The sequence below is a fragment of the Solanum lycopersicum genome, chromosome 5 (assembly GCF_036512215.1).
Source record: "Solanum lycopersicum chromosome 5, SLM_r2.1".
In the NCBI taxonomy this organism is placed as follows: Eukaryota; Viridiplantae; Streptophyta; class Magnoliopsida; order Solanales; family Solanaceae; genus Solanum; species Solanum lycopersicum.
This window is the reverse complement of record NC_090804.1, coordinates 67,075,174-67,099,620: the sequence shown is the minus strand read 5'-3', so window position 1 is coordinate 67,099,620 and position 24,447 is coordinate 67,075,174. Positions and strand designations below refer to the sequence as shown.

Genomic DNA, 24,447 nt, shown 5'->3' with positions numbered 1-24,447 from the left:
TTTAAATTATAGTCCCAACATTTAGTAATGATTGTCAAAACGTAAATACTTTGTAAACATTAGCTCAAGCAGTGTCGAGGGTCTATCAGAAACGACCTCCCACCAAGGGGGTCTTATCAAATGCATTTCAGTTGTGTCTTGCAAAACTCCCCCTCAAATGCCAAGGGAAATGCAGAGTCGAAGATTTTACAAAGAGTGGTTCAGCATATATAATTTAAGATGAGATGAACACTAATTTACAGAATACATTTTACACAAGAAAAGATAGAACAATGAGATTCTCCTATCCAGTTCCTATCAAATGGTGAATCACTAGTTTTTCGATACGTACATAAGTCGAGCTATGAAGCGTCTTAATATATAATACCGTCGGAGACTGAAACCATGTGATATCAATCAAATATTTCCTGAGCTTCAATTATACTGTGCTGACTGGAAAAAGAAGGCAAAGAGTTAAATGATGCAGCATGTTGATAATAAACATAACATATCAAGGGAATGGTGACCACAGAGCCCTTACTGGTCGTCTTTTGAGATGCGATAATACTTTTCTGCATGCTGGCGTTGGCCAATATATTGAGCAAATCGCTCATCGTGTGTAATGACAATTAGTTGAAAGTTTTCTTGGCCTTTTCTGTCCTCCATAATTCTGGTGATGTTGACGGAATAAAGAGGCAACCTTAAGAATTTACATCCAGAAGGAGCTCATAATTAGATGAACAACACGTACCTTAACAGAGCTGCAGCAAGACTCTCACTGTTGGGGCCGTCTAGGTTTGTGGTAGGTTCATCCAGTGCTAGAATTCCGCAGTTGAGACAAAAAGTTTCAGCCAACGCCAATCGTATGATGAGTGATGCAAGGACCTGAAGAATAACAAAACTCCGGTAAAAAACCAGTTCAAAAGAAAAGAAGAAAAAAAAACTCAAGTTCAGTGAAAGTTCTGTTGGGGTTCGGATTTTTTCTTTTTCCTCCATTTTATTTGAAGAGAAGGTGGGGCTGAGAGGAAGCTAAGCAAAAGGAGAGTTCAAACCAAAGCTTTATTGGCATATAAATTAAGTGAACACGATAAAGAAAAAATAAAAAATGAGATGACTGATCACCTTTTGGCCAGCACTACACCTCCCTCGCATTTCTAGTTCAGTATCACCAGTCAACATCACAACCTGTGAATCACAAGCATTATTATAAAAGTGCGGAAACTATCAACAAATGTTCATGGGCTTTTACTGCAAAGTGCACATTTCACAAAGAAAAAGATTTAAAAAATTAGCATACATGGGAATTTAGTAATAATACAATCAAGATGAGCAACATCCAATATATGACAGAGATAATATTAATCCAAGATAATATGCTCTTTTTTCAGTAGATAAAGAAAGCACTACCCGGAGCAGGTTTTAAAGATAGTTTATTACCTTATAGCTGTAGGATCGAGTGCCAGATCCTTCAGAATCTGAATGAATGCTTATGTAGTCTATGTCCTGGCCCCTGTATGTTTGTTGCCACAGTTCCCTGATAATCTTATTTATTTCTTCCATTTTCATTGAGTGGAATCGCATCAGTGCTCTGAAACAAAGAGAAACCAAATAGAGCGTGAGCGTATTCAGAAATCAGAATCTACACTCAGAAAGTACACGAGACACCTGAAAAGAATGCAACACACAGAAATGGTTGTACCGGTGTAGTCTGTACAAGACCATAAAAAATTAAGCAGGGGAACTCGAAAAAGTTGGACATAGATTAAAATATTTCAAAACCTTGACTAGGAAACAAACATTATATGACCATTAGAAATATGCATAGAGTAGAATCAACTTAGTAAACACCAGTGGAACAAAAATTTGAAATCAATGCAGCAGTTCCTTACACCATGTCATAAAAGAAATAATGAATGTTTAAACCTATCAGTAAAATCTCCTTTTACTTCTAGAATTACGGCTTGGTCAAATGAAGACAATAAGAAATTATGTTTAGTCAAATTTACCAAAAGAGGACCTCATTATTGATTTTATTTTTTGTATAGTGGAGTTTATTTATCCCCTCTAGATCCCCCTGATTCATTTCTGAACTTTGTCAGCTCCCTGACTCTCAAGTATTGATTTTATTTCCCTTCATGTACACCTAAGAAAAGAAGTAAAACAAGTGCAATATATGAGGAAGTAGAATCTCGTTAGTTATCTAAACAGTAGCAGGTTTTGAAGGATTGATAAACACAGTAGAATGATGTATTAGAGGTACAACTATAGCTTCAGACAAAATGATTAGGAAACATGATAAGGATGGGCAGTTCTCTGTCAACAGACTATATAGGAGGCATATAATGGAGCAACCTGGCAGCATACCAGGGCCATGGAGGCATACCTGGAAATTCAACATCCCATCAAAGATTAAATGTTTCACATGGTTGGTGACTAAAAGAGCTTGCCTCACATGTGAAAAATTAAAAGTAAAAGGATTTCGGATAGCCTCTAGATGAGGATATCAAAAGGCATGCCAATTACTGACCACATTTCGGACAGCGTTCAACTACCTTAAGGGAGACTAAAACACTTTGTACTCCATTCATTAAAACACAATATATTTGAACTTCTCCAATTGATATATCTTCAATATTTTTAACAACTTAGAAGAAAATGTTGAGTGCTAGAATCATGTGTTGTTTGTGAAATGCACATAAACCAACATAAAATGCAGAAAGAAGCTAATGGCTGAAGTACGTGAAGCTCACTTATCAAGGGCATTGTAATATCTGTCCAGATCCTTGTTTGCCATCTCCGTAGTCTGTCCACAGGTACAATAACGACACTATTAGATACTTTAATGTCATAAATGACCAAGCAATTAGCTTCATTTACTTGGATTAAGATATTACCTTAAGCTGGATTAGCTGATCAAAATAGCGTTTGTCAATATCCTTGTATTGTGCCTGCTTAAGATCAACTTTGTTCTTGGAGATATTGCTTTGATAAACAGATAAGGTGCCATGACACTTGTTTAACTGCAATAAGAGTAACCATGTAAACTCGGAGAACAATAGTAGCAGAGTTGTTGCACTTGTTTAACAGCATTAAGAGTAACCACGTAAATTTGAAGGACAACAATTTGCTGGATACAGAGGTTTGAGTTGAATCTAAAACATGTACAGTCCTTTTACTGAAAGAAAGGAATATCAAAGCAAAGAAGGTGTCAGCCAATTGTTCAAGAGGTATGAAAACTGCCAAGGTATAATGGAACAGTATCAAGGTAAAATATTGTATAACTACAAGATTCACTAGGAATGGTATACAAGTGAAACGTAAAATAACAACTACAAGACTCGCTACACAGCTGATGCGATAATTGGTAATTATGAAGGGCGAAATACTCAAATTTCTTTCCAAGAAATCATGTCTTTTGTCCTCATGGCTGAAGCTCAATTGTGTCCAAGAAACAATGTACTTTCAGAGACTCTGCTGTTCTAGCTGGAAAAGTAAACCAGACCATATTATTGGCCTCTTGAATTGAACTTTCCATCATGGTTAAGCTTGCGCATATGGCGATCTTTACTGAAATCATATGGAATCCAGAAGAGAAAAGTTCTACAATCTTAATCACGTTCATCAAGAGTCAAAAGCTAGCACATGATTTCATAGGTTGGATATTTATACCAAAAGTAATTGCCCAACATATTCATATAGATATAGATTCTTACCTCAGAGAGTAGCCTCTCTCTTTCGTGTGAAAGCTTTTTAAGCTCAGCTTCAACAGAAGAAAACCCACCCAACGTCAGCACTTTATCTTCCAGTAATTCAATCTCATGAGTGAGCTCATCAACTTCAGACTTAATTTTACGATAGTTCAAGTTATCCTCAATGTTACGTCTCAACCTATCCTGGTTCCCCATTAAATCCTTACTTTTCTTCACTTCAGCCAAAATCGCATCCTTTCTGGACTCGCAACTTTGGAGTTGAGATTCTGACAGGCTTCGCTTGTCCTGCAGTTCATTCAATCTTTGTTCTTTCTTCAAATCATAATATCTGCAAGAGAATTAATTATCAATATGAACAACTAGAGAATGATCTTTTGCTCCATCTAATATTTTAATTATATAAACATACTCTTTAATTTTGGAGGTAATCTTCAAAAGTGAATCTACTTCCTGTTGATAATTTCTTCTAATTTCTGCCTGCTCTTCCAACTGTTCACCAAGTTTTATTTTCAGATCCTTGTGGTCTCTAAAGTGTTTGTCCTTTTCCTTCAATAAGGAACCAAAAGCGTCTGCAAGATGCTGAAATTTACAACGCATGCACTGTGAACTTGGGATTATCCATATTGCTAGCTTTATATGGCAGACATTAAAGTACAGGTAAAGTAGTTCATGTAATTTCTTCATAAAGAAAAAGATTAGTCCATGTAAAAATCTCGAAGATAAGTCTGCATGTCTCAAAATGGATGTCAGAATAATGCTAACTGTTTCAAACAACGAATGCCAGAATAACCAGTGGCTCTATAAACCATGCCCCAGAATCAAGTTTGTTGTTTGTACACCCAATATTAAACTTTCGTCCTTTCTCCATGTATCAGAATTTCTTGTTAACTTGTTATTTGTTAGTTCCAGCATCAAAGCCCTATATTGTAAAATCAAAATATTTCCCTGATCATTGTGTCTTTCAAAATCTTCAAATGGGGGAGAGGATTGGTGATGGTAGATTGCATAATGGTTACATGTTTGATGGAACTCAAACTTTTATCAAAAGCCTCTTATTTATTATTAAGGATGACGGTTAGAGCCCCCATAAAGAAATTATACCCTAGTTTGTTTTCAAGAACTCAATTTCATTTATTTTGTAATGCTTGTGATTATGTCAATCATACTAGAAACTCTTACCCTTTAAGTGATAATAAAACTATAAAAGTAATACTCCTTTTACTATTCATTCTTATGTATGGAGTTCTACTTAAACAGTGTTTGCCTAGCAGACTATGGTTTGTTGCTTTTATTGATTGTCGGACGAGGATGACTTGGGTGAATTTGCTAAATACTAAAAATGAAGTTTTCTCTTGCTTACAGTCATTTTATAAGATGATCTCAACTTAATCTGAGGCTAAGATAAAAAAAGACCGAGAACTGACAATGGCACCAGAATACATGGATAAAAAGATTTGGTACTTTTTTGGTCCAATGTGATAGTCCATCAAATTAGTTGTCCTTACACTCGTGCACAAAATGGGATTGTTGAACGAAAGAATAGGCATTTGTTAGAAGTGGCAAGATATCTTGTGTTTACCATGATTCTACCAAACCCTTACTATGGGGGTGTCATTCTAGCAGGTGCCTATCTTATCAATATAATGTCACTTTAGACCCTTGATTTTTTCAGAGTTCTTCTGAGCTCTGAAGCTTAAAAGGGTAGGAATGAATTTATTGATAGTGGCTGCATCATCCACACAAATAATGCTGGAAAACTTGATCCTAGAACCCTCAAGTGTGTTTTCATTGGGTATTCTCTGATGTGGGAAGATCAAAAATATTATCAACCTCCTCCACAAGATCTTTTGTCAGTGTAAACAATACTTTTTAAGAATTTGACCCCTATTTGAATAATACCCCATCACCTAATTCGAGAAAGGTTACAAATGTATCATTTTCTCTGTGAATTTACGTAAATGACTGAAGGTGCATGTCATATGTGCTCTTCTCTCAGTAATTTTTATTATAATAAATGAGTAGTCCTTGCAAGGTCTGATACACAAGAGCAAAGTGGAGCAAGTATAGAAGTGACTGACTGCAGCTGCTATTTACATATAACTACCAATATACTTCTCCTTTATGAGACTCCTTGAAGACTATACATGCTAGGAGCAAAACAGCTTACCTAAGGACTAAAGAAGAAGAGTACATGCCATAAACAATGAAACTATATGCTATTGGCTAGCTAAATGAAACTATGATAATCATGCACGTATAAAATATTAATAATAAAACAATTACCTTCTCTTCAAGCTCAATTTGATTTTTCTCCTCCGTGAAGCGATCCAATTCCTCTTCTATCCTTTTAATTTGCTCCAATCTGTTTGCTACTCGTGACTTCTCTTCCCTTACATTAGCCCATCTTAGTTGGAAACTTGCATATTCATTTTCCATGTATCTCTGGTCATTTCTCAGCTTCTCCACCTCCGTATACAAATTGTCTCTGGTTGTCAGTTATAGGACATGATAATAGTTACAGTCTAAAAATGTGAGGAGTATACTACAATTTAGTACTGATATGCCTAAGTATTGAAAATTAATAATTAGAGTTTAAGAAGGCCACAAATTTGGTATCATACAGAAAAGAAGAAAGAAGATGCAGTTTAGTGAACAGAAATAACTATATACTTTTTGCTCTGCAGTTCATCCAATTCTGATTGAATTTCCTCCATGGATCTTACCCCTTGCCCACGGATATCTAGACCATATTCCAAATCATCAACCTGCTTCTGCCGAACTTGAATTTCTTGGAAAAGCCTGTCAAATGTTTCTACAGGTTGTATTAGCGCATCAACTGCATCCTTCTCAGCCTTTATCTGAGCCAAGACACCTAACACCTGCCAGCAAAAAGGATTATCATGTACAATTAGAAAAAGTCAATAAAAACACATGTATGAATATTAGTTCCCTTTCTCTTGTAAGCTCTGAGAAATGTGTGCCCAATATCACAAGTAACAATATTTGAATGTTTTTTTTATAAGCACATTTTCATTCATAAACATGGCCAAAATTCTGGTCGTATTTGAGGGGTATTCCAAAAGGTAAAGAATCTACAAAAAGACATGTTCTCTACAAACTCCACCCAGTCATCTATACAATTGAGAATGCTATAGGTCCACCAAAAGAAAATAAGGGATCGGAGACCACTCCTCAATTGAGAAAGCTCGACTCTACCTCCTCAAAAGCTCTCTTATTTCTCTCTTTCCATGCCACCCGCATTAATGCAAGTGGAACCACATTCCAAGCCCTGCGCCTTTCCTCCTTCTTCGGCTCTTCTAATTGAACATCAACTCTTACACAGTTCTTAGCATAGCCAAAGGAGTACCAAACCACCTAAACATATCTCATCATAGTCTCATGGTAAGACCACAATGGAGAAGAAGATGATCCACATCCTCACCCGCCTCTTTGCACATTTAACACCAGCTAAAGCAGAAAACCTTCCACTTCCTAAGATTTTTTCCGGCACACCCCTCTAGTAGCTAGTCAAGTGAAAAACACACATTCTCGGCACCTTTGCTATATACACTGCGATACAAGGGAAAACTTCCTCTTTCCTGGCCAAAAGTTTCTCATAAAAGAACTTGACGGAGAACATGCCATTCTTCCACAAAGCCTCGGGTTAATCTACCGTTGTAACTTGCTTATGGAGTAGAGTCAACAATCTTTATAACTAAGTCCCCACCTAGTCTTGGAAGTCTCTCCTAGATCTCAAGTCCCAAAAAGTCTCTCCACCTTGTGTCCCCCTAAGTTGTTGTATTGTCAAGTCTTTTGGCAAGATATAGTGTGTAGGCTGGGAAAATCATCTTACAATAAATTATCCCCACACCACCTTTGATCCCAAAAATAGAATTTCTTCCAATTTCACCTTGAATGAGATATTTACTCCAAAATCATCCCATCCCTTCGTGATGTGCCTCCATAAATCACACCAAAAGGCATAGACACATACTAGATCTCCACTCCCCTTCCAAAGCCCCATAGTAATCAACTATTACCTCTCTCCAGAAAGCACCTCCGCCCCATATCTATACAACCATTTACCCAACAATGCTCTGTTAAACACCTTCAAGTCTACTACCAAGCCCTCCCTAATTCTTAGGTGATGTGACAGCCACACGCCGCACCAAGTGAAAGTTCCTTGCACCGTTCGCCACATCCCAAAGAAAATGATGTGACTAGAACTGCAAATGATAAGCAGTGGATGAAAACGAGAGGTGGCATGTTGTTTATCTAATAACAATAATCATTATCACAAAAACCTCAACCTCAAGCATGGCCGGCACTATCTTAAAGTTTTATTGCATGAAAGTCCAACACAACCACAGAACGTGGCTGAACCAGCCAAGGAAAGCAAATGCCTGACTTCTTCATATCTAGGTGTGAACTCAGGCTGGGATCCGCTTCTCCTAATGATTTTTGGTTTGACATCAGGTGGAAGCTATAAAGCAAAGCCTTGAGCAAGCACAGGAAGCTCGAAACAACGATGCAGCAACATCGAAAACTTGGATATAACTCAGCCAAACCCACGTTTTCAAAACTCTGTCAAGCCAATATAGCGAAGCACCCACCAAACCAAACACAGAGTTCTTTGGAATTTGCAAATAGCAGAAAACAAGAAACCAACATACAGAAAGTTATTCAAACCAGCACGAAACAGAACTTAATCGAGTAGATCCTGATACACCGTTTAACTTACACACTACAGAAGGGTGTATATTCGACAACAGCAGAAAGAGAAACAATCATAAAGAGAAGTTGGAGAGGGACAAAGCACAGTAAGCAAAGGATGTTCCAGCAAAGTAGGCAATCACTTGTGGGATGACCTTGGTCAACTTGTTCGGGCTGTCCTTAATCTCTAATGGAGATGATAGGGGGATCCATATTTTCAGAGTTTGATGACTATCTTAACTTCTGTACCCAAGGCTTAGGTTCTTCAAGTATGACACAGATCAGATATCTACATCAACTACAATCATGCAATAAGATTAACTTAAATTGATAATGAGAAATCATGAGGATGAGAAATATATAATATCATGAAAAAAGCATGCAAAATATCATAACAGGAATCAGTGAAATTAACATCAAAGGATGTCAAGAGATCATCTTATCTATTGTGAATGTAACTCCAAGACAAGTTCTACAGAGAATATATCCTTGATAACCGAAGAATCCATGAGAGCTAGTCGCGAATGTTTGAAACTCAGTAGAATCTACATCTAATATATATAAGAATATTTGTCCTCCAAACAAGAACACAGACAATATGCTTGCCAATTTTAGTGTACACCTAGATGTATGTAATTCAGATAAAATACTAAAGGATGATGGACATCCTCCCTACCTATTTATTGATGCACTGATGTATGTCATTCTGAATTGGTCCCAGGAGATATCTCCTTAGGAGCAGATATATCCATTTTGCTGAGTCCTAATTTAGCATCTCTACTGAGAGGAGGAGAAGGGGGGATCAGAAAACAAAAAGTGGAGGAAATTATGTAGAAGATGGTGGGGAATAGGGCCAAAATGGTGGAGGGTGGGTCACTCAAGTCATTACTTAAGCAGACATAGAAACAGTTTGACTATACTAATAAAGTCCCAATACTAGAATAAAATATATAACAGGATCTGCAATTACATCATCAAGAGCCTGATTTTTTTGGTCCAATTCTTCATTCAGCTCATTTAAGTTCTTCTCTGCTTGAGGTATTGACTCCTTTCCAACTTTGACATACTCTTCATAAACCAAACGAAGCTTGTCTATTTGTTGCAAACGAGAATCAGCATTTGAAGACTCCATAGCCAATACTTTAATATGCTCAGCAGAGCTTGCAGCTTTTACACGTTGCTGCAGTGAAAAAAAAAAAGGAACCAGGAAAGTAGTAGTTAGAAGATGGCCCCTCCAACAGAAAGAATAGCAAATAGACATAAAAGAAACAACCTTCTTAACAAATTCATCCTCCTCTTCAGCAGAGAAAGGACGCTCACAACAAGGGCAAATATGATGAGCACGAGCAACTCTTTCAAATGGATCGAACATTTGCCGCATTCCATCGGCAATGTTGAACTTGCTGCATATCATCACATGAAATTTGAAAAGACAACCACATTCAACCAAGCATAATACTATATTTCGAAAACAGAAGAATCAAAAAGAGTTTCTTGAAGAAAAAATGATACAAAATCTCTATGTGGTTAGTTTAGCAAAAAGTGAAATTTTGACGATTGAATATCAGAAGACGTTATAGGAAATGGCCCCAATTTGACCAACCTTTTCTGGACATCCCTTTTCTCTTTGACTGAGTCCATAATTTTGGGATAGGACTCTATACCAGCAAATTCCTGGTCCATCAACTGGAGCTTTGATTCCAGAAATCTCTTTCTTGCTGCAGTGCAGTAAGGGAAGATCTATGTAAGCCCTCTATACAAAGGATCATCACCACAAAGATTAATGGAAACAAAAGAGCTCAAGATAAAGATTTAATTAATTTGCATGAAATAAAGGAGGAGAACAAAAACCCTCAATACTGCTATTTTGCTATGTAACGACCCCTTATGTCCAGCTATATACTGGTTAAGAGAATTATCTTTTAGGCGCGTACCAAAGTTACAATAAAATTTTCAACTCTGGTATCACAGTTATAGATTTTAAACATGACTCAAAATACAGATAGTGAATAAATGACTGACATGATTGCTAGTGTTTTGGCAAGTCACAAGTGAAATGACTGTTAAGCTCAAGTAGTTATTCAGGAAGATTTTCTCCATCTCTATTTTAAATTGGTATACACCAGATTACGCAATTCAGGTAGAATCTGACAGAGGAGACTATCTAAACTTAATCAAGTTGCAATAGGGAATTTTCCATAGAAGCTTCTGAACAATCACTCAAAAGACATTTCTTCATGAATCATATTACAAAAGCACAGATATGAATCTTACAGTCCATGTCTTTGTGATATTTAGTCAAGTTCTGATTGACTTCTTCTATTTTCATCTGCAACATATTGACCTCTTTCTCAGCTTCGCGGGATTTGACACTCAAGTCATCAACCTCTCTCTGAAGAGCCCTGTGCTAGGAAGGTACAGCTTTAAAAGAATATAAAAGAAAAACATAAAGATGCACAGAGATACATAGAAAAAAAGAACAGAGATCATCAAAAGATAGAAGGGTAAGATTCACTGATCATTGTATAGTGAAAGGACTTCCACCTCCAACCAAGGGAGTGAAGTAGTGTTAGGGGATGGGGATCGCCATATCCACAGGAAAAACGGATTCACAAGTCAATCCTAAACCAAGCAGGCCATTTTATCAGTATAATAGAGAATTAGGGAATAGCCCCTTGTTCCTTTTTCCTTATGGTGCCCCGATAACAATTGTGACTGGTGCTCACCCATTTTATCAGTAGAATAAGGAATTAGCAAACATAGAGGTGTACCATGAATGTAACTGTGCCTATGCAAACCACCTTTCACCCAGAAGAAAACTAAAATTGGTGTTTGATCTGATTGTCACCCCTCTTTTAAGTGGTTTCATTTTGTCTTCTATTTTTAGATAAAAGCAATAGATTTTATTAATGTATGGTCGGCAATAAAATGGATGTATAAATGAAGTGTACCAAGAAGTAGAAACATATACCAAATAAAATGGTTGCATATAAACAATTTGACCTCCTTATGACGAAACTCCTGGTTTTAGTAAGTACTCACTTTATTGACATGATAGAATTGCTCTCTTAGTATACAATGTCTACAAAAACTTTATGCTTACCTCCATAAGGATTCTAAAAGAGTTTGAAGATATTTTTCAATAACCGTGGTATTTCAGACCAACTTGTGTCGTGACTGATTCCATGGAGTACTTGTTACCTCCCATTAGCACACGTAACAGGTAATACTGTCCACTAAGGCTTGGACAAATGGAAGAAGATTGCCTAGTGTCTTTTTTCCTCCACTAGGATTTGAACCTAAGCCTGAGAACCTCATGGTTCTCAACCCACTTCATTGAACTCTATGTCACACCCTTTGGGTACTAAAGAGTTTGAAGATCTTTACAAGTTACACGTTTGCACCAAAAGAAAATACAATTATTATCTCTCAAGGTTGTTAGAATTAGTTACTTCATTTTGGGAACATCTTCTACTCACACCATTATTGTCCATCTGGTGCAACCAGGAATCTTTAGCTTCTTATGCACTGATTGCCTTCCCATATCTAGAAGAACATGTGTCATTGCACGTAAGCCAGCTTCACCAAAGAATTTATTATGCTGTTGTTTGAAGATCACATGGAAGGCAAACGCCTTGTAGCCAATTTTCAAAAGGATGTATTCAAACTGGGGAAAGAACAAAATATAAATCCTCTACCACTAAAGCATACATATGTCATTTTGATTGACAGGTACTGACATCTGCATGTATATGCAATGTAGCTTTCATCTGTGATTTAACGCGTGCATATTTTTAAACAGAAAAGAGAATCAAATAATGCGCTTTTTACCCCAGCAATGTGGAGTATATTTTGATGCCTGTGTTTTGCTTCGCATATGACAACAATAGCAGTCACGTCTTCATTTATCAATAAGAAAAATACTTCTCTGAGCCTTAAAAACACTGAGAATGATCTAGTAACCAAAAAGAAACAATCCCAAAGATTATACTCATTAAAGAGTACTCAAGAGATGGGGTAAACGAACCTTTGTGCCTGAGTAATTTCATTCTTCAAGTCCTTGTCAGATGGAAGCCTTCCTTTCAACACTCCTTTTATCTTATCCTTATTATCATCTATTCTGTTAATTTCATGGGAAAGAAAGCATCATCTTTTGTGGAGAAAAAGCATAGAACCGTAATAAACACAATAAAAAATGTGGATGTAAAATTTATGAAAAAGAAATGTGACTTACATCTTTTTATGATTCTTCTCGAGACTTCCCAACTCTGCCTTCTTAAGAGAGAGCTTAATTCTGTCCTCAGACTCAGCTGCCATATGATCTTTTTCATCGCGAAGATCTTTTAGTTTTTGGTCTACGGTGTACATTTCAGTCTGTTTTTGCCTTATGTTCAAATCAAATTCTCTTTCTGCCAGCTGCTTAGACTTCCTCTCAGATTCAATTTGCTGAAAGGCAAAGATGTGTTAGCCACAATAGCAAAATATTTAGTTAAAAAAGAGTTGAAACATTAAGCAGAGACATCAAACCATTTTCTTTTCCCTCTCATCAAGATGAGCCACATTAACATCAGAAATCTGCCGTTCAAGCACATCACGTTCATCCTCTTTCTCTTTAATGCGCTTTGAAATGCCGTTCTGCAGCCAGTTATGGAACCAAAGCAAGTGTAAAAATCCCAATTCATTAACATACGATAATGTTACTCATAAGAATAAACCTTAATATCTGCTTTAGCCTGTTTTTGCGCCTCCTTTTCGCTCCATTCGCGGTTTGCAATGTCGTATAGATGCCATGCAGCTGCAATTTCTGCCTCATTTGATTTCTAGAACAACATCACTCCAAGCAAAAGTTAGCATCTTCATATGATGTCAGTTAAATGTTAGATAAAACAGAAATATGCAAGAAGCTGAGAATGACAGATCAAGGAAGTGACATGACGCTACACGAACTTGCAGAAACTCCTATCGACTTTATTGACCTAAATCACAGTGGATTCTCTTCTTGGATCTAATACCATAATGAAAGAATCTGAGCATCCAACCCAAAACCTTCAAAGCAATAGGTGGAGCAGCACGAGACATACAAAACCCCTTCGGCTGCCCTTACGCAACACATGCGGACAACTACATAACTTTATACACCTCGTTGAAAGCCCTTACACAACCCGTATGGGACAACTATATAACTCTACCCCCTCTCTGGCGCGCAACTCTTTTCTGGAGGTTCATACTTCAACTGTAATGCAGTGGCTGCAAAGCATACCAAATGTTAACTCCGATACCATGAGAAACGAGAGATGAGAGGAAAGAAGAAACTGTTTCTTTTAATAGTCAAACTCAATAGAGAAGAGATCACAGTTCATGCACATACAGCCAGTGTTGTCAACGGCGCATATAATCCCTGAAGCGAGGCTCAAAACATGTTGAGCTCTTTGCCTCGCTTAATGTGCACATCAGAGTTGTCATCAAGGTTCTAAGGCATACTTTTCCTCGCAAATGAGCCCATTTTGAAGAGGCGATATCAAACAATTGATATTTCACTTTATTGTAATTCTTTTTCAAATTTCTTTTTTCATATATTTATCATTCATGCGTATAATTATCAAACTTGGACTAAACATATGTATTTCCATTTTTCCTCTCTTTGCGCCTTTTTCCATTAAAGCCCACGTTTTATTTGTGCTTTGCGCTTAAAGACCCAAGGATCACAGAGCTCTTATGCGATTTTTGGTTTTGATAACACCGCATACAGCTGAGAGCTGATCATCTGTTTTCTAATTAAAGTTTGGTGCGCTAACGAAGTTCTTGTCAAATGTGATAATTGTGATGTCTTTCGTACAGAACCATATGTTGCCAGATATACAACTTGATACCGGAAGTTTTATTCACATAATTAATTATTACTTTATTAAAAAATCAGCATATAGCTTAACTCGCGGAACAAATGATGCAGAACTAGAAGGCGGTAGCAACTTCAGCATTAGAAGATGCCTATTTTGTTATTGAAAACCCACCTTTGAACAAACTATGGCTTTTGTACAATTTGATAGTTGAAGTATGGAATAAATGCTTAAACATATATGAGTTTTGTTAATCTTAAAATAGAGGTGAAACGGGGTTATATGTAATGCATAAGTTCAATTTATTAAAAAAGTATTTAAATAATCTTCTTTTTTGATGAAGTACTTAGTTCTATTGCAGGCATCAAGTAGATGCATAATAGTTAAAAAGCTTAGTAGCAAAAGGTCAGCTCTCCTTTAAATTGTTAATTATAAGAGTCGGAGAGCTGACAAAGTTCAGAAATGAATCAGGGGAATCTAGAGGGGATAAATAAACTCCAATACAAAAACATGAGGCAGTTAGCTTTTAAAGATTGGTAGGTAGTTGATATTCCATCAAAGCATCTTCTAATCATATATTTACTTGAATGATTGAACCTACACTTCTAATCAACAAATTCAAGGTTCAATACTAGAGTCCTTTTTTATTATTATTAAGGTTCAGTACCATAATCCGTTGTACCCAAGCCAAATAAAACAACCATTTACCAGAAATATCATGGTTTGCCCACATGAGATCCAAGTTCCAATTTTTGAACTCCACATAGAGGAGCCCTCAAGATGACAACATAGAATTATTGCAGGAGCACTAACATCAAGCATTTACATCAACTGACTGCATCTAAGAGCTTAAGACTTCAGGTATGACGTTGTATATCTTCTGTAGTTGGACAAGGCACTATATGAAACAGCATATGGTGAAAACAAATATCTAAAACTTAGACCCAAATAAGACTACGCTAAGTTGAAGTGCACGATATTTTTACAAAATGTTGCCAAAGCTAAGCTTCATTTCGATGAAGACTCGACTCATTGTTACCAGCAAGACTTAAGACCCAGGTATACGCCATTGGATAGAATAATCAACAGAAATGAACAAGGAGAAAAGGGCATTCAAGGCTTATAATACAGCTGAACCAAAGTAATTACAAATCATAAACTGACAAGTTAAACAACATAGCATAGCTAAATATATGTATGTATAGTATAGAACAAAGGAAGAATCACCTTTTTATCTTGTAAATCCTTATCAAAATCTGTTAATCGTAGTTTTATACGATTTGTTAAATTTGAAGCAACGTCATCACTGAGTGATCCAGTTGGAACAGCCCCTAAGTTGTGTCTGTCAAAAAGCTTCCTGAGAGTGAAGTCTCTTTCATTTTTTAACTCTGCATGAGCCTAAGTCACAAAAGAAGTAAAAGAGAAAAGAATCTTAAGAACGGGAAGCAAGATGTGAGAGAACTTCACAAAACAAATAGAACACGGGACTAATGGAATTACTTCGGCATCAGCTTGAAGTTTGCTGATCTCCATGATATAGTTTGTTATGGACTGCTTAAGAAAGGAACTCTTTGCCTCTGAGTCATTCATTTCCCTCTCCAACTTGCTAATCTTTGATTCCAGAAGTGCTATCCTTTCATCAAACTTTGTTTTCCACTCCCTCAGTTCTTCATCAGTGTCTGACAATTAAAAATGAAAATATTTGAAATCTTCAATTTTTACTAAAAAGTATTTCAGTAGATGAACACGCAAACATGCACAAAATAAGAATATAACTTTCGGATATTAACAAGGTGAATTGAGTTTGCTTGATGCATTTCTGATATGGTTTGGCCTTTACTTCTGCACTGAAAGAAAAAGAATATATATGAGTGTATTCAGTTCAGTAAACCTTCATTCTCCTCTGCAAGTGCTGCATACTGCTTTTCCTTTTCCTTGAACAATGTGCTCCTTTCAGCATTTTTGGTGGCTATGTCTCGCTGCAATTGATGAAGGTCCTTTAAAGTTGCTTCGGTATGGTGGATCTTACTATCTAAAGTCTGAATCTCTTTTTCAAGTTCCTCCATCTGACTCTTCAGTGCCTCTGTTTTCTCTTTGTCCTGAGAAATGCTTTCCCGCAACTAGACCAAAACACAACATCAAATTACTACAAGTTTGCCTCTAGCACGTGTTTTAAATATAGCATTCATTAATCTCGTGCAGTCCTCAACTGAAGTGGGAAGAAAATTGTTTGACAATTACATATTCACATCATTCAACAGTCAAAAAAATAAACATGATAAAAACAACAAAGTAATACTTTCTGGAAGATCACGGTAAAACAAATTATGTGTATGTACATTTGGATATCACAAGAAAACTCAAAACCAAGATCGAGCACTAACAAATACTTTAGTCAAACGTTGTTACCCTATTTTCAAGTATTCATATACACAACGACGACCCCTTCGGATACAAAGGAAGAAGAAGGAACAGCCCCACTTGCCACCAGCTGATAGACAGACGGTAGCAAATAGTTTTGACATAGACAACGAAGTTTATGTTCATTGGAGATCTTTTACTGGAGTGGATGGCAATATTGGACAGTGGTCATTAACAGGCCATCAACAAAATATCTGCTCTGATCTTGATAACTCATTCACCATGCTCAACAAAATGCACAATTAGTTCCTCTTCTTCTTCAGGATAGGAAATTTCTCTTGGTGTTCAGAATAGAAACTTCTCTTTGTTTTACTACATAATCTAGTCTAAAACAAGGGATTCAAATCATAGCTCCTCCATTTCAAGCAAAAGGATCTGACATCATAAATTAATGAGTAAATATCAACAAGCATAAGTTCTATGGACTACACTGGACTAGGAACAAGGAAAGAACTGATTGAAGTGAATGCTTTTATAACGTTGGAAGAAACTGCCTGAGTAAATAAAAAGGGGAAGAGACGGAAGAAAAATATGGTTCTGGGTCTGAAGCAAGTACGATAGAGGTCACTTCAAAACCTTGTAAGCAGCATCTTTCAATGTCTGAAGATTCTCCAATTTCAACTTATACGCCTTTATTTCTTGAGATTGATCCTTGTGAAGCTTTTTGATAACCTCCAATGCCTTTGTGTATCTGAACAGTAGAACAAAGCAGAAGTTAATGCACAGAGTGGATTAAATAAGTCATCATACCCAATAACTCTATATCCCCCTGACTGAACTCTACTGACTTGAGTTATCCGTTTTTGGGCCCTCAGAGAGAAATCAAAAACAATATACACCAAGCAAGAAAATTGGCAAAAAATGCAAAAACAATTTGTCCTGCGTACCCGAAACCACTTTCATTTTTGGTTCCTATCAGCTCAACAACTGAACATCAGAAACTGCTGTTGCATGAATATCCCCTACCTATTTAGACCATAATCATGAAAGACCTCTGACTCACAGAGAGATACACCAAACTAGTTTTCTGTTGACACATGGCAGCATGTCAGGGAACACCAAATAAGACATCTTTGAGGAAGATAACCAATGACACATGGGTTTGAAGATCAAAATGGGTTGTTTCACTCTAGGATGGTGAACTAAGCTCTGAATCAGCAGCTAGACATATACTGTAAGCTCTTCCTCTTGGATGTAATTTCTTCCTGCACTCTCCTATTGCGGGTCCCTTTTACCATAATTCCTTAATTTATAATCAAACGAAAAACTCTCAGCAGCAAGAAAGACACATTAGATATTTATATATAAAATAAACCATGAAAGCACAAGATTTCAGTAAAGCTTGAATTATCTCAGAATAATATTACACCTGCTTATAAAGCGCCATCTGGTGAAAAGGCTACCCCCATAAACCATGATTCCTTGGTATAGAGCATTTGAGCATGATATCTCGTACTAATTCCAAACCCACTGATCATGATGACTCAATAAGTGGTAAACAAATAACCTTCTTTCTTAGAGAACTAAGCTAGTAAGTTTGACAGCATCAAGTCATGCATGAATCCTCGTAAACCCATTAAACATTAGATACCCTAACTTGAGAACTAGTGGACCAAGAATGTAGCTTAAATAGTGTCAACTATGGTAAACCCGAAAGGACCTAGACACAGAGTTTTAAGCATTAGTACCTCTAGCAATTTGCAAGAAAAGAATCATACAGATGCACATGGATTAGATTAAAAGAGCTTTAAATAGAGGAAGATTGAATATTCTATTCCAGGTTTCCGCAATTTTCGCATAAAAAGATCATACTAACTGGTGCATATATGATTCTTGACATTGCAAATGAACACCCTTTTGGTACCTTTTCCTGATAAAACACTACTGATCAATCACGAAATACATGCAGAAAATAAATAAAAAATGAGGAACATTGGGAAGGCTGAGGCAGAAAGCAATCTTATTTTTAACGTTCTTGACTGAGTAAAATGAAGTAAGGTTAGAATTTCAAGCATATTCAAGAAAGAATACAATTATTTGGGTGAATACAAAAGAATACATCTTTCAAACACGAACTCCATGATAATGAATTAACAATTCCATTATTGATAACAAGAATACCTAGTAGCGGAGAAGATATCATCAAACTTCTTTTTCAGCGTACCCGGTTCTTGTAATGGCCAGTTTGCCTCATCTTGGTGAACAAATATCACATTTTCAAGAATGGCCTTTGAGACACCCATGAGAGCAGGGATTTCTCGGTCCATATCGGCACATCTATAACTTAGGCAAACTTTCTGCAAGTGAATAAGCTAAGAATTCAGAAAGAAAACTTTTTCCTTGTCCTAAGATTTGTTCCTACAGCTAAAGTATAAGTCTAAGCCTCTACTATCAGACTTGCGAAATCCTAAGAACCACAATGGGATATGATACAGTACGTTTATGGGAAATGATAGACAATGTCACAAGCCGCGCAGATATTAAAATTAACAGGACAAGTATAACAAAGACAAAACAGAACAGTAAATTTGGCACAGGTAGATTCTTTTTTCTTATCTAGCTCACATACATTCCAAAAATACAAGTTACAATTATCCCTGTGAGAATGTGAAAGGAAAAGAAACAATATGTACTAATGCCAAGAAGAAGGGTGAGGCCTAGTGGCCAACAGAGTGGGTTGAGAATCATGAGGTCTTTCAATTTCCAGTGGAGGCAAGAAACACTAGGTGGTTTATCTCACATGGCCATCCTTGGTGGATACAGTTACCCAGGCATTAGTGCTAGTGGCGTGGAATTACTCGTGGTGCACGCAAGTTGACCCAGACAAACACAGTAACCAACAGAAATGTACAATGCCAAGAAAATAAAGAGATGCCAAAAAAGTTATATGATTAAGGGCAGCTCGGTGCACTAAAGATCCCGCTATGTGTTCATCCAAGGATGGGATGGACCAAAAGGGTCTACTATACCGTCTATACGCAGACTTACCCTACATTTTGCAAGAAACTACTTCCACAACTTGAGCCCATAACCTCCTGGTCACATGGCGGCAACTTTGAGGAATAAGGGCCAATGTATTTCCAAGTCCAAATCCACATGCAATGAAAATATATACATGATTTTGTACTAGGAGTAGTATTGGTTCTTTACTTCTTTAGTTTCCATTTGGTATCTTTGATCCCCGTCACTTTTAGAGTTCTGGTGAGGTAATAATATTCTTTGGGAGGAAAAACTTCATTGTTGGTTATCGTATCATCATGTCATGTTTCTTTAATTGTGCACATGCAATATGCATAATCTGTTTATCATCATTCAACTATGTTTTCTTCTGCTGCACGTTAGAATAAATTTAGAGAGAAAGCAAAGAAAATGGTTGAGACTTGAGAGCAAGGTAGAATTGGGCAATGGGTTCGATTTGTAATGAAAATAACTCCATGGCTTCTTTCTTTTTTTTTAATCATTAGCAAACAAGCCTTCACACTAAAGTTTTTAGCCTCATACATGATAAACCAGTAAACAGCTATTGTTGTGATATCATGTCCTCCACCAAATCCAATCAATCTAAAACGTCACTACAATTCGATCATTTTTACTACAATGCTCCAAGCCGTGCAACATTTAGTTAGGTGTGAATCAGCTCTTGCTCATCTTCTAAGGGTCTGACCAATACACAGCAGCACTATAATGAGCCACTTCTTGTAAATTGGACATAAGGTTTTCCACAAACTAGGTCTAACCTCTATCCTGCCATATTAGTTTCCTATTAAAGGAGGTTTTCTGGTTATGATTTAAGTGTGTGATTATCCAATCTGATAACTCAAGTTGTCAGATAGAACATATTCTCAACGCGCTCCCTCGCATGTGAGCCTGATTTTTCTCAATAAGCGGGCACGTGGAAATTCTTTTCAATTATGGGTGACGTTGAGATTCGATTCCAAGACTTCTGCCTGTTATGCTACCATGTCGAAGAAATGACCCTTAGCCTAACTCAATCCCAAAAGGCTCACGAGAGGAGGATTGACCTAGACCATACAAGGAGACCAAAGGACCCCATATCCCATCCCATCCAACCAATGGGACTCCAACCCCACCCCTTACCCACGGCTTGCATGCCCAGAGCATGGGCAATATAAGATGAGGGGGGCGATATTGGAAACAATGAATTAGGATGGTCTGACTCTGGTAACATATGAAGTGTGTGATCATCACACCTAGAAGTTTAAGTTGTTAGAAAAAACACACTTTATTTAATTATTATATTCTCAACGCTTAATCCTCCATCAATCACAAGAAGTTCTCGACTAGCTCTAGTCATTCCCCACATAAACACTTTTTCAGAACCTTGATAGGCTAATGTGCACTCAACCCAACCCCAATCCCCACAAAAAGAAAAATCAAACTTCTTCATTTATAAATTTCCATGATACTGACCTTGCACTTGAATTTCCAGGTATGACAAGAAGAAGCCATCCTAGTATCTATTTCTAATATATGAGGTACAAATTGGCAGAACCAAACTCAAAAGATTCAGTGAATCATTCTCTCTGTGTAGTAGCACATTTCCCCCCTGTGTCCCAAACATCGACAGGCCCAAGTCCTTCCTTCAATGAATTAAACTGATGGAAAAGCTTTATAAGGAGTGTTATTGACGTACCCAACCATTTAATCAATATTTTATTCATGATTTACTTCTATAACATAATCACCAACAAATCATGCATTCAATTGTTATTTATCTTTATCACGTGTATACATATGAACAGAGATGTATTCAGGATTTCAAGAGAATGGTTGCATTGTACTACAATTTAATGTACAACATAACCAAAATAATCCCACAAGTGGTATCAAGGGAGTGTGGTGTATCTGCAGCTTCAGCCCTACCTTGTGAAAGTAGATACAACCGTAATTAATACAATTATCACAAAAGTATGTTATTGAACTTACAATTATTCTCAACAAATTTTCATTCTTCAAAAATGATCAGCATCATTATTTGATGAAAATCCACTTCACCATTTTTAAAAAGAAATGAAGAACAAGAAAAAGGAGAGAAACCATAAGATATTTGGGAAAAAGTGTGACCTTACTTCGTAAAGGTGTTGCTAAAGATTCAGACAGAGAGAACAGCATGGAGGAGGTGGGTGTTTCAAATTTTTTAAGAATATTATGATTCAAAAATGAACAAAAAAAAACGAAAATAAAGAGAAACACCAAGGGGAGAAGAGACCTTAAAGAAAAAAGGAATTAACAAAACGGAAACCCAAAAATAACAAAGAATAAAAAAGGCAAAGAGGAAACAGGAAAAAAAGATAAGTAACATAAAACAAAATAGCTACAGAAATGCAGGATTTCAAATAAATGACAGGCATGAGATTCGAACCCTTGACCTGGTAAGAATGGTGCACACGACCACCAAACACCAGTAGGCTCTCGTGAGCCTTGGTACCCATTATAAATTAAAGTATCCTATCCAGATAGTTGCAGTGCTACACACAAAGGGGCGCATTGGGTTCACGTGAACTAACATCCCTCCATATAAATCCACACTTGTATATGACCCTCAACAATCTTATGTGATCGATATTAATACAAAGATAACATCATTACCCTTGATGATAAAATATATCTATTCACCAGCCATATAACCTATACTAATCCTACTATCCTATCAAAGAATCTCCAAAAAAGATAAAACATCACAATCAAGAAGACAGGTAAAGTACAAAAATTACAAAACCGTCAAATAAATTAGTAATACCTCTCCAGTGTGAGGATTTATAGTCTGTAGAACGCTCTCAATGGCCTTGTATTCCATCTTTGTTGCCTTCTGAGTTAGCTGAAAAGACCTAATGCACACCACATCTTTCCCTGCTGCTGTTTTGAACCGCAGCTTTATCTGCCCCTTTGTCTCCGTCTCTCCAGCCACCTTCACCACAATAGCGTTCAGTTTTAACCACAAACTGTAAATAGTGTAAACAGAAGATAATAACTAAAATAAACTATACAGTTCATATCAGTTATGGGATCATTGACTGATTTATTGGGTTTGGCTAATATGCTATTTTAAACATGAAATTAAACTTTTGGTGACTGATACAGAAACGAGGTTGCTAAAAAATTTAGAAGAATAACCTAAATAGCTGCCCACCCAACTGATTAAACCAAACACAGCCTGCAAATGTACAATATATGTATAATATGTATATATTCAGTGCATAATCGATGTATACGGATACGGAAGTAAGCAATGAATCCAGCCAGCTATTTGTGTAAAGATACCAAAAAATTCTTTACTCCTTCACAAGTAAGTCCATAGAGATGAGCACCTTAGGGTCGTGGATGAAGCTATGACCAGAGCGACAATTTGGCGGCATATCACCAGTGCAAGCAACCTTCAAGCACTCAATTACAGTCTGCCCACAGCAAGAAGAACAATGAACATATGAAATACTCTTGCAATGAAAGGCCAATTTTTTTTTCACATGAATGTCATCTTTTCAATCAACTGGACTCTAACCAGAGATCTCCGACTAAGTTTTATGTTCAATGCATGAATACATAAACATTATCACGGATGCAAAGCACAGCTAAGTTTTATAATCAATGCATAAATTTATAATTTCAAACACCAACAGTAATTATTTGGACAAAAGAAGTTGGGGGAAAATATTGATTAACTTGTTGAAATGCTATAATCAAGCCAAATATATAAAGTATGAAACATGTCTATATTTTGTAATGATCAGGTTTTATACACTAAAATTTTGTTTCTTATAACTAATCACGTTATCAAAACTATAGCTAGCACTAAACCACCTAAGCGAGACGAAGTGACCAATATGAGCTTAGAGAAATACCTAAAGTTGCATTATAAATGACCTGATAGTATCAAAAAAAATTTACACCGACAGTCCATAGAACTTGTACTCCTTTAAAATAGATCTTATACTCAAAAAAGTTTAGAGCCAAGAAAATAAATTTAACAAAAAAGGTTAAATACATGATTGGAGTCGAGCAACAAATTTATGCAACCACTAATACCTTGCACTAAAGCCCCAAAGCAGGACATAGTGCCCGACTCGAGCTTAGAGAATTACCTACAATTGCATTTTTAGTGTAAATTTCTTTTTACACCGTCTATGGAAGCTAGGTAAGGCCTAGGGGTTCATACGACACTTTTTGGGTATATATAATAGATATTGAACCTCTTAACTTGTTCATTTGTTTACTTTTTCATATTTTGAACCACTCACTAAAATCCTGGCTCCGACACTTGCACAGTCAGTTCATGGATCTTATACTCATTTACAATAGAATTCAAACTCAAATAAAATTAGCACTAAAATAAGAAAAAGTTAATGTATGAATTAAGTTGAGCAACAAATTTATGCAACAACTAAATAACTTATGAACAAACATTTTATGCAGAAATTGAACTTCCATAGCAATTCATGTTCGTAAATAGAGTTATAGAGATGAACGATTACAGTTTTTCCGGCGCCGTTAGCTCCGACGATGAGAGTTAATGGTCGGAAAAAGGTGATAACGTTTTTGTTCTCCGGGTCAAAACTCCGGATGCCCTTTATGAGCATCTTATCTACAGTGCTCATCTTTTGCTAATCGTCTTCTTCTTCTTCTTTCAGCTTCTGCCGGAGCTCCGTCGACGGCAAATTCGCATTTGGGTTTAGTAAAATCTCAGGCTCTGGCCCTATGTGTTCCTTTTGTTTTTGTTTTTTAGTTTATATATATAATATATAAATTAGTAAAATTATCAATAATATCAC

At 36.6% G+C, this 24,447-nt stretch overlaps 1 protein-coding gene across 2 annotated transcripts; it reads right to left on the bottom strand.

Annotated features, from left to right (window-relative positions):
* Positions 1-83: 83 nt before the first annotated feature.
* On the bottom strand, positions 84-24,447 carry LOC101256382 (DNA repair protein RAD50). Of its 2 annotated transcripts, XM_010323104.4 has the most exons (27): positions 24,151-24,447; positions 22,990-23,076; positions 22,422-22,589; positions 18,782-18,957; positions 17,237-17,351; positions 16,131-16,359; positions 15,740-15,918; positions 15,467-15,637; positions 13,118-13,222; positions 12,930-13,037; positions 12,637-12,848; positions 12,430-12,522; positions 10,677-10,804; positions 10,006-10,120; positions 9,676-9,805; positions 9,373-9,582; positions 6,360-6,568; positions 5,973-6,174; positions 4,099-4,268; positions 3,693-4,017; positions 2,874-2,999; positions 2,730-2,782; positions 1,417-1,567; positions 1,102-1,164; positions 731-864; positions 521-649; positions 84-432 (listed from the first exon to the last, which is right to left on the bottom strand). In XM_010323104.4, exons 1-27 carry the CDS (start codon positions 24,271-24,273, stop codon positions 393-395), a joined length of 3,951 nt encoding a protein of 1,316 aa, XP_010321406.1. In that variant the 5' UTR covers positions 24,274-24,447; the 3' UTR covers positions 84-392. The 2 variants fall into 2 exon arrangements, with proteins under 2 accessions (XP_010321406.1, XP_069154622.1); XM_069298521.1 differs by lacking the exons at positions 18,782-18,957; positions 22,422-22,589; positions 22,990-23,076; positions 24,151-24,447 and adding an exon at positions 17,548-17,903.

Coding starts and splice junctions, on each gene's coding strand:
- LOC101256382 (XM_010323104.4), bottom strand. CDS start 24,273: ATGAGCACTGTAGATAAGATGCTCATAAAGGGCATCCGGAGTTTTGAC. Junction 10,805..12,429: donor GAAATTACTCAGGCACAAAG/GTTCGTTTACCC, acceptor TTCCTAGCACAG/GGCTCTTCAGAGAGAGGTTG. Junction 9,806..10,005: donor AAAAGGGATGTCCAGAAAAG/GTTGGTCAAATT, acceptor GATGATATGCAG/CAAGTTCAACATTGCCGATG.